The following is a 17,530-nucleotide window of genomic DNA, read 5'->3' on the forward strand; positions in this document are numbered from 1 at the left end:
GGCCTCGTCCCCGTCGCAGGCTCGACTGGTCCCCCCCACAGGAGCCGACGGCACAGAGCTCTGACAGCCGGGAGCGGGCGCCTTAAGCCTTAACCCTGTCCAAGTCCCTCCCGGTGCGGAAACAAGATCCCCCCGCCGTCCCCCCTCACCGCACCCCAGGGCTGTCTTGCTGTCTGTGTCTGTCGCCTGCTCCCCTTCCAAAGCTTCTGGACAACTGAGCCGGGAAAGCAGGCCTGGCGGTGGCACATCCCACCGAGCCGTGAGCGGCCAGTGGGGAGCAGACAAGAGGAAGAGGGCTTGGTGTATGGGAGGTGGAAACAGGACGTACGGGGACTGCGGTCGAATCAGTAGAAGGGCCCTCACTGGGAAAGGGAGGATGATGGAGGGGGCCCGCGCTGCGGCTCAGTGAGCTAAGCCACTGCGTGTGATGCCAGCATTCCAGTGGATGCTGGTTCGAGTCCCGGCTGCTCCATCTCGGATCCAGCTCCCTGCTAATGTGCCTGGGAAAGCAGTGGAAGATGGCCAGAGTCCTTGGGCCCCTGCACGCACACCCACATGGGAGACCCGAAGAAGCTCCTGGCTTCTGGCTTCAGACTGGCCAGCTCCAGCCATGTGGCTGTTTGGATAAAGCCGCCCCAGGGAGGAAGCTGGGGCTGCCGCGTCTCCCACCAGAGGCCCCCTGCCCGCACCGCTGGAGTCTTCCCCCTGCCTGGCGTGTTCAGTGCCAGCCCCCCTCCCTCTCTCAGATTAGGGGCCTGGGGAGCCCCCGAGGAGGCGGCCCCACCCCAGCTTCTGCAGGGAGAGGTGTCCAGACCACAGCTGGGATGAGAAGGGCCGGATTCGGCACTGCCCCCTCTGCCTGGTGGAACGGTCTCCTTTTCTTTTTCAGGCAATAAGATGAAGTTTCTGCACAAGAAGTAGCCCTCAGCTCGGCCCCGAGGAAGCCCGGGCAGCGTGAACACGGGCTGTGGTAGCTCCTGGCGCAGAGGCCGGGCCGACTCCAGGCCGCCCTCCTTCAGGTCGGCACTGGAAAGGGAGCGAGGACCAGGCACAGCGCCCACGTGCCAGCGGAGCGTGGTGGTGTGGATTCTGGGGACTGGGTTTCCTAACCTTAGGTATTAAAAAAGAAAAGGAAAGTGCTTGGATTATCTGTTTATTGCCCCGGGGCTGAGACTGCTGCCCAGTCCTCTGTCGGCTCTGCCTGGCCCGGCTTGTCCCGCTGCTGTCAGGCCCAGAGGAGCCAGGGCATGGGGAAGGCGCCTCTGGCAGAAGTGGGGGCGGCCAGAGGCGGTGCCCGCGGGTTCGGGGCACGAGTCCTCCAGGTGAGGACACTGGCCCTCTCCCTGGAGTGGAGGTGGGAAGAACAGGAACCCATGTGTGGCTTCCCCAGCAAGCTGCTCTCTGCGTTGGTCAGCGGCGCCACCTGGTGGCCACGGCCAAGGCTCCTCCTCAAACGGGCCTGACTTCTTGCTGGCCGTCTTTTCCTCTTAACAGCCACGGAATCGTCCACGCCTGCGCAGCCCGTGACTTGGAGGGTCCCTCGTAAGCTCTGTGAATAAGATGTTCTGGGGTCCTCCTAAGGTTTGCAGGAGTGCCCGGAGCCCGCTGTGACACAGAGATGCCACCTTGACCCCAGTCCCTGTAGACTGTCTGCAACGGTCCCATCTCATCCTGCGCACACAGATGCATGCAATAGCAGACTTACAGGACCTCTGGGAGGGGCTTTTGGGGGCGGCCTCACTGGACTGTGCCCGCCGGGTTGTGCCCTGTGGACAGGAGCGGGGAAGGAGAAGGAAGAGGCCAGTCCGGGGGGTGCCCCACGGAGGGCCGGCGGGAGGCGAGAGGGGCCTGTGGGCAGCACGGGAAGTTCTCGGCCTGCACAGCCCTCATGCCCTCATGTCCCCTGTGGATGCCACCAGTAAGCCCGACAGAAACACAGACGTTGTGTTGTGGCTGTGGCGGTGCCAGGGGCCCGCACTGCCGGGCACGGGTTCTCGGCTCACAGGGAGTTGGGGGAAGGAGGATTCCAAGGAAGAACAGGAGCGAGAGGAAAGTGGAGAGGTTGATCTCCCGTTCCACCTGAGGGTCCTTCCCTGGTGCTGAGTCCCGGACGCCCAGCGCAGTGCACCCCAGACCGGCATCTCCGTGTGCCTCCCAGCAGTGGCAGGGAGCTGCCTGTGCGGCGGGGGTGGGGTGGCAGGACGGTGGATCCTACCAGCTCCTCGGGTGACTGTTAATAGCAATATCCTGTGTATTCTTATACTGCCCCGAAGGGACCAGATGTTTTCTAACTTATTCCGTATCACACTGTTCATTCAACGCCTCTGGTCAATAAATGTGCGTCCGTGTCGTCATTCCTCGTGGTCGCGTGGTCCTCCGTCCCGTGGGTCTGCCTCACGCTGTCCACCAGTCCTTCACTCTTCGTGTGTGTAGGGCGTTTCTGCCGTGTGACGTCACAGAGCTCTGAGAAGGCCTCTCTGTACAAGCACCTTAGCACCCCAGGTACGGAGGGACACACGGGCAGCTCAGAACGCTGCCCCTGGGCACACGAGGCCCCGTCAGAGCCCTGGAAGCCTGGAGCTGAGCCCCCATGGGGCCCCCCACGTCAGGGACTGGATGGAATTACCTCCGGCCTTGCAGGGTGAGCGCTAGCAGGAAGCTGGCGCCAGACACCGAGCCAGGCCTCGAAGCCAGGCCAGTGCACGAGGGACCTGGGGCCCGACGGCTGCTGCATTTAGATCACCAAGGCGCAGACAGACTGCTTTGCACCCGAGGGGCGCGCCTTTCCTCAGGCTCCCCTCCCCCTTCCGTGGGTGCCATCTGCTTTTGGCCACGCCTCCAGGAGAGGGGCTCAGGTCCTTGAGGCTGTTGACCACAGCACCAGGTCCAGCCGGAAACTAGTTTCTTTAAAGATAAACTTCAGTTATTTCAAAGGCAGCGTTAGAGAGGCAGAAAGAGAGAGGTCTTCCATCCACTGGTTCACTCCCCAAATGGCCACAATGGCTGGGGGCTGGGCCGGGCTGAAGCCAGGAGCCAGGAGCTGCTTCAGGGTGCAGGGGCCCCAGCACCTGGGCCATCCTCCACTGCTTCCCCAGGCGCGTCAGCAGGGAGCCGGATGGGAAGTGGAGCAGCTGGGGCTCCTACTGGAGGCTGGGCTACTCCCAGCGCGGGCCGGCGGGGACTAGCTTGAAGTGCAGAGTCCCGGGGTCCATCTTGACCCAGCTGGGGCTCAGGCCGTGAGCTCTGGATTGACTGGAGTTCCCCCAGTGTCTTCCACCTCTGCAAGATCCGTCTTGGGTGGCTGCAGGCGATGGAGCCCCTCACATGCAAGTTCCCCCTGAAGTTGCAGAGTCGTCTTTGGGCCAGGTTTTGGGAACAGATCTCAGCCCTCCCGTGTCCTGTGTCCTGAGTTCAGCATTACCCAAGGGCGTCTAAAACGCCTTGAAGACTCAGGACATCAACAAATAGGTGCAAGCATCCAAGGGGCCAAACTCACATGGGCACATCGACCTCGGGGCGCTGGCTCCTGAGCAGCTGGGAAGCTGCGGGATTGAGCCCCAAGGAGGGCCAGGTGGGTGTGGGGGGCTGGGGGCAGACTTCAGGGGAGCAGACACAAGCCCAGGGTGCACCTGGCCGGGAGGGGCTGAAATGGACAGAAGAGGAAGGGGGACTCACGGCCTGGGCAAAGGTGAGCAGTGGAGCAGGGCCGTCAAACTGCTGGCATCTGCCGGGGCCAGTCACTGTCACTGTTAAACTGCTGGCATCTGCAGAGGCCAGTCACTGTCACTGTTAAACTGCAGGCACCTGCCGGGGCCAATCACCGTCACTTGGGGCTCGCCCAGTGACCACACCTCACCTGCACCCAGCACCTGGGCAGGGATGGCTGTCACCCTCTGGCTTCTTCCTGGCTACAATTCACAGAGGCCTGGTGCCAGCTTCCCTCCCCCAGCAACCGGGCAGCCCTGGGCTCCTCACTGCCCTCTGCCTCGCCCTTCTACACCCACCTGGGCATAGTCCTCAAGGAGCACAGGGTTGGGCCCTGTGACCAAAGCTCACAGCAGCTCCCTCCCCGTCCCGCCGTCCAGCTCACTCCCTGGCTCGGAGTGTGGGCTGAGTTGTTCGGGAAGTGACCTCGGGACTGGACTCATGCAGACCCACCCCGCACTATGGCAACAGCCCATGGGCAGGTGACAGGGCTTAGGGAGGTGGCAGGACCCAGGCATCTGCCTGACCCCGAGGCCAGCAGAGGGCAGGGCCCGGCTGTCTGTGGACAGACCCAGCCCAGGGCCGCCTGGTCCCGTTCCGGATGTTTCCTGTGGGTCTCATGGGCTGCGCTCCCTCCCTGCCTGCAGCCTGTGCAGGCGCCTGGCTCAGCGGCACTGGGGAGACCCAGGGCAAGGTCAGCGCGTCCCCCACCCCCACGGGGCGGCTGTGCCCTTACTCCTGGCTGGCCACATGGGGAAGCAGCAGAGAATGGCCGTGCTTGGGCCCCTGCTGCCCGAGTGGGCGTGGGAGACCTGGATGGAGTTCCTGGCTCCTGGCCTTTGTGGCTGGAGAGAATCAACAGTGGAAGACCTCCCTCTCTTCCTCTGTCCCTGTAGCTCTGCCTTTGAAATAAATACAAAAGAAAAAGGGCAGTGGGTGCCCAACCGTGTAAAAACACCTAATGCCACTGAACTACAGACCGAAAACTTCTTTTTTAAAGATTTATTTTATTTATTTGAAAGACAGAGTTGGAGAGGGAGAGACTGAGGTCTTCCATCCCCTGGTTCCTGAAAGGAGCAGCCGAGAGCCGCCATAAAATGGCCTTAATAAAACAGCCCTGGGAAATGGGGAGTAAACTAAGTTCACAGAGAAAGCAGATAGCTACTAGCCAGAGATAAGGGCTACTACCCAGAGATAAGGGCTACTACCCAGAGATAAGGACAGAACATCCTGGTATGCACCTAAGCCCCCTCCCCTGTGCTTGTTCAAGCTTAACAAAGAAACCGTGAGGCACGTAGGGCATGTAGCCACCCCTTTCTGCTCTTCAATGACCCCCTCCCCTTGTCCAAGCTTAGACACGTAGGGCACGTAGCCCCCTGTTTCTCCTCCTCCTCGACGACCTCCTCCCCTTGTAGTTGCCCAATAAACTTACGCCACCCTATAGTATGTTAATTTTGTGGTTTTGCCCTTTAAAAACTGTGTAAAATGATTGTTCGGGGCTCCTCTCGCTTGCTTGCTGCTTGCAGCAGTAGAGGGCCCATTTGTACAAATGAAATAAATTACCTCCTGTTCTATTGCATCGTCTGGTCCGGAGTCTGTGTTTCTGGGGTCGTCACAAGAGGACACCGCTTTTGGGGTCTTACATCTGGGGGCTCGTCCGGGATTTGGGGGACCCCAGACTCCCACACTCCATCGGCCAGACGGAGGTAAGTTTGCTTACTTGTGTATTATTGTAACTGTGGTTTGTACTGTTTGTCCTTGTCTGCCAGGACGACGTGGAATCCGTCCTGGGGCGCCTGTACAGGCTCAGTACTGACTGGACCAAAGGGGAGACAGACGTGTCGTGAGGCCCCTGGTCCAACCCTGGAGGACGCTCCAGTGGTGGTCTGGGAAGGAGGGAAAGAGAGTGTTTCCCTTCTTCAAAGGGAGAGCCTGGCCAAACGGCCGCTCCCTTCTGAAATTCTGGTTTTGGTTTTGTCTCGGTCTGTTGCTGCGCGGCTTGTGATTTCAGACGTGTCCTGAGACCCCTGGTTCAACCCTGGAGAACGCTCCAGTGGTGGTCTGGGAAGGAGGGAAAGAGGGAATTTCCTTTCTTCCAGGGGAGAGCCTGGCTAGACTGCCGCTCCCTTCTGATAGTTTCGGTTTTGTCTCGGTCTGTTGCCGCGCGGCTTGTGATTTGTGTTCTGTGTGTCACTGTTTTTGTTGTCCTTTATCTCTTACTGTCTCCCCCATCTGTTTTTATTGTTGTGTTTGATTGCTAGATGTATACTTGTATGAAAAATGTGTATTGTATTCTTATGATGTGTTAATTATGTCTACTTCTCAATGCAACTCTAGGGCCAAATGTAAGGACAAATTTTTGGAATGGAGAGGCTTGTACCTAGATTTGGCTCTGGTAACCAAGAAACTTTGCTGCCGAATGACCTTCTCCTGCTCCTTGGGAGCCTGGCCAGTTCCCAGGGAGGAGGATAAAGGAATGTTTTCTGATAAACAGGTGGGCATGCTTCATGTCTCGGCTCTCTGGCCAAGACCCGAGATGGGACGCACTGCTTGCCTAAAATCTTGGCAATGAGCCACCCTTGTCCTTGGGGGCTTTAAGGGGGAGCCAGAGCAAGCCTCTGCTGCTGCTGTTTCATTTCAGGGGGAACAGGCAGTCAAGCTGAATGTTAAATGTGCCCGTGATGATTACTAATAATGTTTAATTCTCAGTATGGATCCTTCTCCGGAGCTGTGTGAAGATTGCCTAGTGATGCCCACAGTACTGTAAATTCTACAAAACTTAAGTACAACGTGAACATGATCAATTGGCTACTGTGATTGAGGTGTTCTGTGACAGTCCCTTTAATGAGAAATTAACAAAATGGATTAATAACAGGACATTCAGGACCTGACGCTCTGCTTGGTATGTCATTACAAAAATCATCAAGGAGGGCTATGCCTGATAAATGAGGGTGCTATAAATGTGGGCAACAGGGACATGTACAAAAATTGTCCAGAAGTCAAAAATCAAAATAAGGCTCTTCCTGGAATTTGCTTCCAGTGCTAAAGGGAAAGGCATTGGGCCAATAATGTCACTCCAAAACTGATAAAGAAGGTAATTCATTAAAAAACAGAGTTCAGGAAACTGGAAGCGGGGCCAGCCTCAGGCCCTCCCTACAGGGGTCAGTGGACCATCTTGCTATAGTATCATTAAAGCAATGGAGCCATGTTTATTGCAACATTCTGTTAATCTATGCTCCTTTACCATCTTTCCTCTAAATAATTTTAGTGTGCACTACAAGGCTTGCAGCGTATTTCTTGCAGATTAAAAGTAACTAAGTCTTTGCACAGCAGACAGCTAAAAAGTAATTTACTGTCACAAATTGGCATAGTTGGCAGGATCCGCAAGTATGCAAAGCAATGCCTTTCTTTAAAAGAAAAACTGAAGTTGCATGTGTAACCTGTGATGTTCCTGGCTGGAAAGACCTTCAGATCGCCTCTTTGGTGAAGGAATGGGCTCTCTGCTCAGAATCGAGTGAGAATTGGGATGGCAAGTTACAGAGTGCACAGCCTCCACAAGTTATTGAGGTTTTGCTATCAGTGCCGGTGGAAAAGGGGGATGAACTATAGGCTTTGGGGAGGTAAGAATGGATTTTGTTATCTGCATACTGATGCATGTGTAAGCAATTGGAAAAATAAGTACAGGATAAATGTAAATTGGAAAAAAGAAAATGCTGCCCTTTGGAGTCAAACTGCTAGATAGTGGTAGAAAAAAAAATTATATCAAGCTCCTGTACTGCTGCCAGGGCCAACTAAGGTTATTCAGTGTAAACAATACAGAATTCCAGGTGGATATGAGGAAATATCTAAAACAGTAAAAAAATTATCTTAGTGCTGGAGTGATGATTCCCATAATCACTAAAAGAAATTATCTAATTTGGCATGTTAAGAAATCAGATGAAACCTGAAAAATGACTGTGGATTACAGGGAATTAAACAAAGTTACTCTCCCATTGACTGCTACAGTCCCAGATACCATCATTTTGATGTAAAAGGTCACAAACATAAAAGCGTGTTCTTGATAAGGAAAGTTAAAAGAAAGAGATACTTTTAAATAAAAAAGGGATATGATTTGTAAAAATTGTTTATAAAAGGGGGGGGAGAAGAGAAAGGTTTGAGCAAGTTACAGAAGGTGTGAGAAAGTCGCAAAATGTTATGGAAAGAAGAAATCTTTGGTTATTTTCTTTGACATAAAATCAAAATCTGATCCTCTGTTAAAGCAATGAGTTAAAGTAATCTATTATGTTCTCTTGATGTCTCTGTTGAATTCTAACTGCTTAAAAACAGCTGTAAAAAGAGCAATGGTGAAATGGAGGGATCCTATCACCAATCAATGGAATGGACCTGATCCAGTACTGGTATGGGACAAGGGCTCCTAAGGGATGGGTTTTTCCATGTAACCAACATGCCTTTCTGCAATTGCTCCCTGGGCTGTGTGGCCCTGATGCTAACATCTGTATTTACAGCAGCGGATAGAGTACGTCAGTGGTGTGCTTTACCTGAAGACTACTATAACAATCATCCTAATAGGAGAGGACACTGCCCTTGCCATGGCTGCATCAGTAGTAAGTGTTCCTGGACTGGCTTTTGGAAATAATCGTGGACTATGAAGGCTTACATGTTTGGTGACCAAAGCAATCAATCTTACTGCTACTGTGCTATCCAATATAGCCAAAGAATTGGATCAAGTTCACTCAGGAGTGCTTTTAAGCCATGCAGCTAACAATTACTTGCTGTTAAAAAAAAAAAAATCATATAAGTTGTAAATCTGTACCTGGGGGATGTTATTTTAACATTACTAACAATGTGCCATATATAGAGTCTGTTATTGATAAACTTAAGAGTAAAATGCAACATATGTTTATTACTAACCCACTATTCATTTGAAGGGTTTCAATGGATTCATTGGTTATTAATGTTGGCTGGACTGCTACTGCTTTTCCCACTTTGTATGGGATGTCTTCCGTGTGTTCTGCATTTTATGCTGACTTCCCTATAGTATGAATGGACTGAGATTCATCATTTAAAACTTCGTACCAAGCCTCCTTTGTAATCAAAATAATTGATATTTGGCTGTATGTTTCATCTCTCACCTAATGTTGGGCTGGAATGGTACTCAAAGACGGGTAAGACGCTCAGCATCCTGTACCAACCTAAGACAGGGCTCTAGGCCAAGCTGCCAGAGTTACCGATGACGGGTAAGGACAGAGATGACTGAGGGCAACCTAAGACAGAGGCCATTCTCAATTTTTAAAAAAAAAAAAAAAGGAGGAGATGTGGGGACCCATGGCTGGCCATGGGCCCACATGCTAAGGCCTGGCTTGCTGATCATTGGCATTAGTCCTCACGCAACAGTATCAAGCCCTGTCCACCAGTGACCATATTGAAACCCCTCATTAACGGGCACACAATTTTAGGATTAAAATTAGTTCAAAGAGAAAATGGGGGAATGAAAGGAGCAGCCGAGAGCCGCCATAAAATGGCCTTAATAAAACAGCCCTGGGAAATGGGGAGTAAACTAAGTTCACAGAGAAAGCAGATAGCTACTAGCCAGAGATAAGGGCTACTACCCAGAGATAAGGGCTACTACCCAGAGATAAGGACAGAACATCCTGGTATGCACCTAAGCCCCCTCCCCTGTGCTTGTTCAAGCTTAACAAAGAAACCGTGAGGCACGTAGGGCATGTAGCCACCCCTTTCTGCTCTTCAATGACCCCCTCCCCTTGTCCAAGCTTAGACACGTAGGGCACGTAGCCCCCTGTTTCTCCTCCTCCTCGACGACCTCCTCCCCTTGTAGTTGCCCAATAAACTTACGCCACCCTATAGTATGTTAATTTTGTGGTTTTGCCCTTTAAAAACTGTGTAAAATGATTGTTCGGGGCTCCTCTCGCTTGCTTGCTGCTTGCAGCAGTAGAGGGCCCATTTGTACAAATGAAATAAATTACCTCCTGTTCTATTGCATCGTCTGGTCCGGAGTCTGTGTTTCTGGGGTCGTCACAAGAGGACACCGCTTTTGGGGTCTTACATTCCTTCCCCAGATGGCCACCACAGCCAGAGCTGGGCCCGTCCGAGACCAGAGCCAGAGAGCAGGAGCTTCCTGGTCTCCCACATGGGTGCAGGGGCCCAAGGACTTGGACTATCTTCCACTGCTTTCCCAGGCACATTAGCAGGGAGCTGGATCAGAAGTGGCGCAGCCAGGACTTGAACCAGTGCCCACATGGGATGCCGGCGTTGCATCCCTCTATGCCAACACTGGCCCCTTAAAACCCGCTAAAATGTTAAGTGTTACATTAGGTACATGTTACCATGGACACATCCCTACAACAGTACTGCTATAATGAATGGGTTTATATTTTGGTGCAGTTATATCCACCATGGGTGTCTGTGACCCCACAGGTGTGTTTCACAGGATAAATGCCAACTTCTCCCTCTGATGGGTCCTTCTGTTAGGTAGGAAGTCAGTTATGAGCTTATGTGTGTGCGACATAAAGGCCTAAAGAGAAGACGTCTATGTCCAGCATATGCTGCATCTCCAGGTCATCCCAACGGTGTTTCAGGGGCAGCCCAGTATTCACTTCCTGCCCTGCCCCCTTCTACCAGATAACCTGCCAGGTGGGGGTCCCCACCCCTTCTGCCAGACGATCTTCCACAATCTCCCAGGTGCAGCCCAGTATCTGCATCTCAAACACCAATTCTCTAGGGGGTCCTGCCTACCCTTCCTCCCGTCTGATAACATTTGCATCCATAAAGTCCTTTGTTTCAGGAGGAAGTGTGTGAAGCAAGACCCATCTCCTTAACTAACACCCCCCCCACCCCCGCCTCAACCGGACTGCGGGCTCAGCCCTCTGCCTCTCTGCTGAGCTGCCCGCCTGGTCTGGCCAGGTGTAACCTCTGCACTCAACCATGTAACCTCGCCCCCCCACACCGACCCCAGTCTCTCAGGCTCTGTCTGGAGAGGTGCCCATCCGTCCTTACGGATGTCCCTTCCCTAATAAACCTTGCTATTTTACCTCCCACTACTCTCTGTCTCACGCCTGAATTCTTTCTTGCGCGAAGACAAGAACCCTGCAATTTCTCCGGTAACACTTCCATCCCACAGGGGTGGCTCCCAAGAGTACCTCCTGATCAGTCAGCACGCTAACATTTCCCGTCTTCCCTGCAAACTTTTCTTGCTGGTCTGGGAGATGATGCAGGGATTCTTCAACCTCCAAGCAGCGCCTAGGACCAGGCAGGCGCCTAGGAGAATGCAGTGCCGGGATCTCATTCCCACCTCCAAGTCCCCCCTCCAGGAATTTTATTGATCTGGCCTTCTCCTTTCCAGGCCATCCCTCCTCCCCGCCCACCCTCAGCACTGCCTGCGCTTCCCTGGGCCCCGCCCCTGAGATAAGCTGCCTCCTGCCTGGGGAACTGGCTGTGGAGATAACAGCTAAGGAGGCACCCTTGGGCAGTTCTGCTTCGCGCTGACTCCCCACCAGTGCGGGCTGCAGACCGGCGGTGAGAGGGGTCTGCCCTGGATTTGCCCACCCACCCTGCCTCTGCCTGCTTAGCACGTGCAGGACCCCGAACACCAAGCCCTCCAACACCCAGGGCAGCCACACTCGCCCTGAGCACAAAGCCTTCAGGGGAACGTTGAGACCTCCCTTTAACTGTGAGGTTCCCAAGCCCCCGCTGCGCCCCTCCAGGGCATCTCCCGAGGCACAGTACATATCAAAGAGAGGAGACTTTCTGGAGTGAGAGAATGCTCTAGGCTTGGTGGCAATGACTGAACAACATCCTTTTCAAAAAGATTTACTTATTTATTTGTTTATTTATTTATTGGAAAGGCAGAGCATCAGAGAAGGGGAGAGACAGAGATGGAGGGACCTCCCATCTGCTGGCTCACTCCCCCAATGGCTACAACAGCCAGAGCTGGGCCAGGTTGAAGCCAGGAGCCAGGAGCTCCATCCACAGGAGTGGCAGAGGCTCAGGTGCTTGGGCCACCGCCCTCTGCCTTCCCAGGCGCAGCAGCGGGCAGCTGGGTGAGAGCAGAGCAGCCAGGGCTGGAACCGGCACTCCAGCGTGGGCTGCTGCTGCTGCAGCAGAGGCTGACCCTTCTGTCACAACAGACCCACACATCCGTGTGACCACCTGAAAACCATCTGCTCGCCCACGTTCCGAGGGCGAACTTTACAGACGGTGAATTCTGTCTCAATCAGAAATAAAACAGGGCCGGCGCTGTGGTGCAGCGGGTAAAGCCGCTGCCTGCAGTGCTGGCATCCCATATGGACGCCAGTTCGAGTCCCAGCTGCTCCACTTCTGATCCAGCTTTCTGCTATGGCCTGAGAAAGCAGTGGAAGATGGCCCAAGTGCCTGGGCCCCTGCACCTGCATGGGAGACCCGAAGAAGCTCCTGGCTCCTGGCTTTGGATCGACATGGCTTTGGGTTGGCACAGCTCCAGCCATTGCTGCCAATTGGGGAGTGAACCAGTGGATGAAAGACCTCTCTCTCTGTCTCTCTCTGCCTCTCCTCTCTGTGTGTAACCCTGACTTCCAAATAAATACATAAATCTTTAAAAAAAAAGAAACACATGAGCGGCCAGTGGGGACCAGACAAGAGCCAGAGCTTGGTGCATTGGATGAGCTGGGCCTGCGGCTGCCCACAGGTATGGGAGCAAACCAGCCGCAGGAAACACATGCAGCACCCACAGCCCAACACCCGGAGAGACACAGCCCCGTCCCAGTGTTTGACTGAGGCCTGTGGGGTGGGTGATGACCTCGGCTACAAACCTCGTTAGGAGTGGGCATTGCGGTACACCAGGTTGGGCTGCTGCTTGCGACACCTACGTCCCATATCAGACAGCGATCCAGTCCCGGCCGCTCCACTTCCAATCCAGCGCCTTGCTAGTGCACACTGGGAAGCAGCTGATGATGGCTCAAGTGCTTGGGCTCCTTCCACTCACGTGGGAGAGCGAGATGGAGTTCCTGGCTCCCAACTGCAGGCTGACCAGCCCAGCTGTTGTAGGTACTGGGGAGTGAACCGGTGGATAGAACTCTCTTGGGGTTGACATTGTGGCTCAGCGGGTTAAACTGCCACCCTTGACACTGGCATCCCAGATGAGCACTAGTTCAAGTCCCGGCTGCTCCGTTTCTGGCCCAGTTCCCTGCCAGTGTGCCTGGGAAAGCTGCGGAAGTTGCCCCGAGTCCTTGAGCCCCTGCCACCTGGAACCCAAGCACTTCGGCCAGCACCACAGCGCCCTAGGATCTGTGTCAGCAGGAAGCTGGAGTCAGCAGCCCGAGTCGGGGCAGAGCTGGGCCAACCAGCTCCCATCCCCTTCACCTTTGACTGGTGACCTGCACATAATGTGTACATGTTAGGAAACTGGTGCAGTTGTAGCCAGGTGGCCACATGGCCCAGCTACCTGAGCCAGGCTCCACCCCCATCCTAATGGGATTCGCTGCTCCTGCTTCCCTGCCCACCCTCAGGCAAAGTTTTAAAAGGGCCTGTTCCTGAACATGCGATCTCTCGGTCCTTCTCTCCTGCTCTCTCTCTGTTCCTCTCCCTAGCCTCCTCCTCTGGGCTCTGGGGTCTCTTGCCCCTTCTCTCCTGCTCTCTCTCTGTTCCTCTCTCTAGCCTCCTCCTCTGGGCTCTGGGCTCTCTTGGCCCTTCTCTCCTGCTCTCTCTCAGCTCTGCTCCCTGCTCTCTCTTGGCCCTTCTCTCCTGCTCTCTCTCTGTTCCTCTCCCTAGCCTCCTCCTCTGGGCTCTGGAGTCTCTTGCCCCTTCTCTCCTGCTCTCTCTCTGTTCCTCTCTCTAGCCTCCTCCTCTGGGCTCTGGGCTCTCTTGGCCCTTCTCTCCTGCTCTCTCTCAGCTCTGCTCCCTGCTCTCTCTTGGCCCTTCTCTCCTGCTCTCTCTCTCAGTTCCTCTCTCTGGTCTCTTGACTCTGCTCTCCTCTCTCCTCTTCTCTGCTCTCTCTTCTCTCCTTGCTAGCTCCTCTCTCTGTCTCTCTCTCTTACAGTCTCCCTCCCTTTTTCCTTCACCGCCCCTTCACTCCGGTCTGTAGGGTGTTCCCCAATAAACCCTTTCCCTTACTCCGGTGTCCGGTGTGCTTTGCGACGGCTAACATTAAGATATAACAGTACATGCCCAGGAGTCCATGGGAGAGAACCTCCAAGAAGCTGGGTTGGACCAGGGGCTCACCCAGTGATTTAGCAAAAGAAAGAGGGCTGGCTTCAAGGGATGATGAGCTGGGGACAAGTGACTCGGAAGATAGGGCGTCGCCTTAGCAAAGTTTGTGCAGACTCATCTGTGCCAGCCTTCTGCCTGCGGTGATAAGAGCGGCTCTCCTCTCTGGCATGGGGGACACGGGCACTTTCACCAGGGCACTTCTCGCTCTGCTTCTCGTGGGATAAGCAGACTGCAGAAAACACTTCCTGCCTTTCTGGACCACACATGCCTTCAGCTCAAAATAACCCCTGTGCCAAGGGGTGGCACATCCTGGTTCTCCACAGCTTAAGCTGTGTGTGCATGTGCGCACACACACACACACACACATGCACGCACAGATGTCATATTTCCCCCTGCATGTCATGGGCCAAGCCTGGCAGGTTGACACCTCACTGGCAAACCAGTGATGTCTGTCTGGGCCTCGCCTGAGGGTGGGGCAGGTTGATTTCAGCCACTACCCCAGATTCTTCCCTACCCAAGTAGGCCATGGGCAGTGAGGTGTGGGTGAGGGTGAGGCACCCTCACCCCGCCCTGCCTCCTGGTTCCTACAGAACTTGGGACACAACTCTGTAGCTATAAAACAGGAGACCCCGACCCTCTCCTGGAGCACCTGTGGCCACACCCACAAAGGGTGACCTCAAAGCCGTGTCCAGGGCCAGACCCCAGGGCCTTAGGCAGGTGTGGAAGACTGGGAGGGTTGGAGGGCGGGAAGAGGGAGGAGACCAAGAGGTAGCTATGGCCTGCAGCTCCCAGGTCGCTCACAGCTGAGCTGCCCTCAGTCAGCGCAGGCCTGGACTTGTCTTAGGGGCTATTTATAGCTCCGTGGTTGGCAGCTGCCTGCAGTGCCAGCAGCCGGGTCTCCGCACACCATGACTCAATGCAGCTCAGTCTCGCACGGCATTTACACAGAACAGGCCCTCAGCCAGGTGCCGTACCCACAGCAAATGCTCGCTAAAGGCACTTGTATGTTTCCTAAACATTTTATTGTGTGCAGACACACATGACAGAAATGTACCATCCTGACCAGGTTTAGGTGTCCAATTGCACAGGGTCAGGCTGTGCACCCAGTCAGCCACGGGGCTGTGTGCCCAGTCAGCCACCCACGGGGCTGTGCACCAAGTCTCCATGGCTCCTTTCCTCCCGCCAAATAGAATCACAGTCCCCATTAAACAGTGGCTCCTCGTGTTCCAACCCCCAGCACCTGGCAACTGCTTTTCCACTTTCTTTATGAATCTGACTACTCTAGGTAGACTCATACCACGTCTGCTCTTTTTTAAAAAAAAATATTTTATATATTTATTTGAAAGGCAGAGTTACAGAGAGGAAGAGGCAGAGAGAGAGAGCTCTTCCATTCGCTGGTTCACTCTCCAGATGGCCACAATAGCCAGAGCTGGGCCAGGCCAGGAGCTTCTTCTGGATCTCCCACTTGGGTGCAGGGGCCCAAGGACTTGAGCCATCTTCCACTGTTTTTCCAGGCCACAGCAGAGAGCTGGATCAGAAGTGGAGCAGCTGGGACTTGAACCAGTGCCCATATGGGATGATGGCACTGCAGGCAGCAGCTTTACCTGCTATACCACAGCGCCAGCCCCAACCATGTCTGCTCTTAAAAAAAAAAAATGGATTTGCTGCTTGCACTGTGGCTTAGTGGCAAAGCCACCACCTGCGGCACCAGCATCCCATATGGGTGTCTGGCTGCTCCACTTCTGATCCAGCTCCTGCTGATGCACCTGGGAAAGCAGTGAAGGACGGCCCAAGTGCTTGGGCTCCTGCACCCCGTGGGAGACATGGAGGAAACACCTGACTCCTGGCTTCGGATCTGCCCAGCTCTGGCCATCCTTTCTCTCCCTCTCTGTCATTCTGCCTTTCAAATACATAATTTAAAATAAAAACCAAAAAAAACCTCACTGCTGTTGTCTGTAGATGATGTGAACACAATAGTTTAAAAAAAATTATGATTGATTTGAAAGACAATGTTAGAGAAGGAGAAACAGAGAGAGGTCTTCCACCTGCTGGTTCACTCCCAAATGGCTGCAAAGGCCAGAGGTGGCCAGGCCAAAGCCAGGAGCCAGGAGACTCCTCTGAGTCTCCCACATGAGTGGCAGGAGCCCAAGGACTTGGGCCATCTTCCAGGGCTTTCCGTCTTCCACTGCTTTCCTAGGCACATTAGCAGGGAGCTGGATTGGAAGTGGAGCAGCTGGGACTCGAACTGGTGCCCATATGGGATGCCAGCATCATAGACGGTGTCTTTACCGGCTGTGCCACAGTGCTGGCCCAGTCTGCTTGAGACTGAGTGACTCCAGTCATCAGCGTAACATCTACAGGGCTCGTCTCTGTTGGAGCCTGGGCAGCATTTCCTTTCGTTTTCCAGCTGAATGAGATCCGGCGTGTGGAAGGCCCACCGTGGATGTAACCCTTCTTCCTCAGTGGGCACCGGGGTAGTTCCACGCCTGGGTGTTGTGAGCAGCGCTGCTGTGGACATGGTGCACAGATGTCTCTTTGAGATCTTGCTTTCAAGAGAAAATCACTTCCATAAAGAAGTTTTTAAAAAGATTTATTTTGTTTATTTGAAAGCAGAGTTAGAGAGAGATCTTCCATCTCTCTTTAAAAAAAAAAAGCTCTTAAAAAAATTGATTTGCAGCTCGTGCTGTGGCTGTGGCTTCGTGGGTAAAACCACCACCTGCAGCACCAGCATCCCTGGTGCCTGGCTGCCCCACTTCCAATCCAACGCCCTGCTAATGCACCTGGGAAGGCCGTGGAGGATGGCCCAATGGCCGCAATGGCCAGGGCTGGGCCAGGCCACAGGAAGGGGCCAGGAGCCAGGGGAACTCTCCGGGTGTGTTTTGGGGCACAGCAAGGACCTGTCCTTCCTTCTCCCCCTGTTTTGGATTGAACTGTGTCCTCCCCAAGTCCGCAGGGTGAGGTCCTGGCTCTCTGGAGCGCAGAGAGATTGGGCCTTTCAAGAGGAAGTGAGGTCAGAGGAGGCCCTGCGGGTGGGCCCCAGTGCAAGGCGGATGGCATCCTTGTAAGAAGGGAATCTGGAGCGATCAGGTCTTTTGCAGTGGAGGAGAGGACCTCCCCAGAAACCAGCCCTGGGGTGGGCTCAGCCGCACTTGCAGCCCCGCACCCTGTATCAGGGCCTCAGATGGAGCCTCACCTCCGCTTCTGATCTACCTGCCTGCTAACGCACACCCTGGAAGGCAGCAGATGGTGGCTCAAGTACCGGAGTTCCGGCTACCCACAGTGAGACTCCAGCCGGGTTCCTGGCTCCTGGCTTTGACCTGGTCCAGTCCTGGTTGTTGTGGTCATTTACACCATTCATTGGAGTCAACCAATGGATGGAACATTCCTGTCTCTGTCACTGTGCCTTTCAAATGAATAATCTTAGTGAAAGAAAGCCAGCCTGCTGATCCCGGGAGCTCAGCGCCGCAGCTTCCACCACAGCTCCGGCAAGGAGCTCATTCTCTTGCTTCCTCCCCCAGTTTGCCGGCCCCCCAGGCTCACACTCTGCCCTTGGCCTGTTCTCTGATTTTACAAAGAACACCCTGGACTGGACTCCTCTTGAGATCTGTTTGTTTCAAAGACAAGT

General features: G+C 54.2%; 1 protein-coding gene across 5 annotated transcripts in view; it reads left to right on the top strand.

Moving 5' to 3' along the window:
• Positions 1-1,136, top strand: part of DENND2A (DENN domain containing 2A) — a 111,061-nt gene extending 109,925 nt beyond the window's left edge. For all 5 annotated transcript variants that reach the window (XM_070071407.2, XM_070071406.2, XM_070071408.2 and 2 more), the window contains one exon: positions 890-1,136. In XM_070071407.2, the coding sequence (XP_069927508.2) occupies positions 890-921 (32 nt within the window). In that variant the 3' untranslated portion in view covers positions 922-1,136. The remainder of the gene's footprint in view (positions 1-889) is intronic.
• The last annotated feature ends 16,394 nt before the right edge of the window (positions 1,137-17,530 follow it).

The sequence above is a fragment of the Oryctolagus cuniculus genome, chromosome 3, assembly GCF_051225735.1.
Source record: "Oryctolagus cuniculus isolate XC-2025 breed Fujian yellow rabbit chromosome 3, ASM5122573v1, whole genome shotgun sequence".
NCBI lineage: Eukaryota > Metazoa > Chordata > Mammalia > Lagomorpha > Leporidae > Oryctolagus > Oryctolagus cuniculus.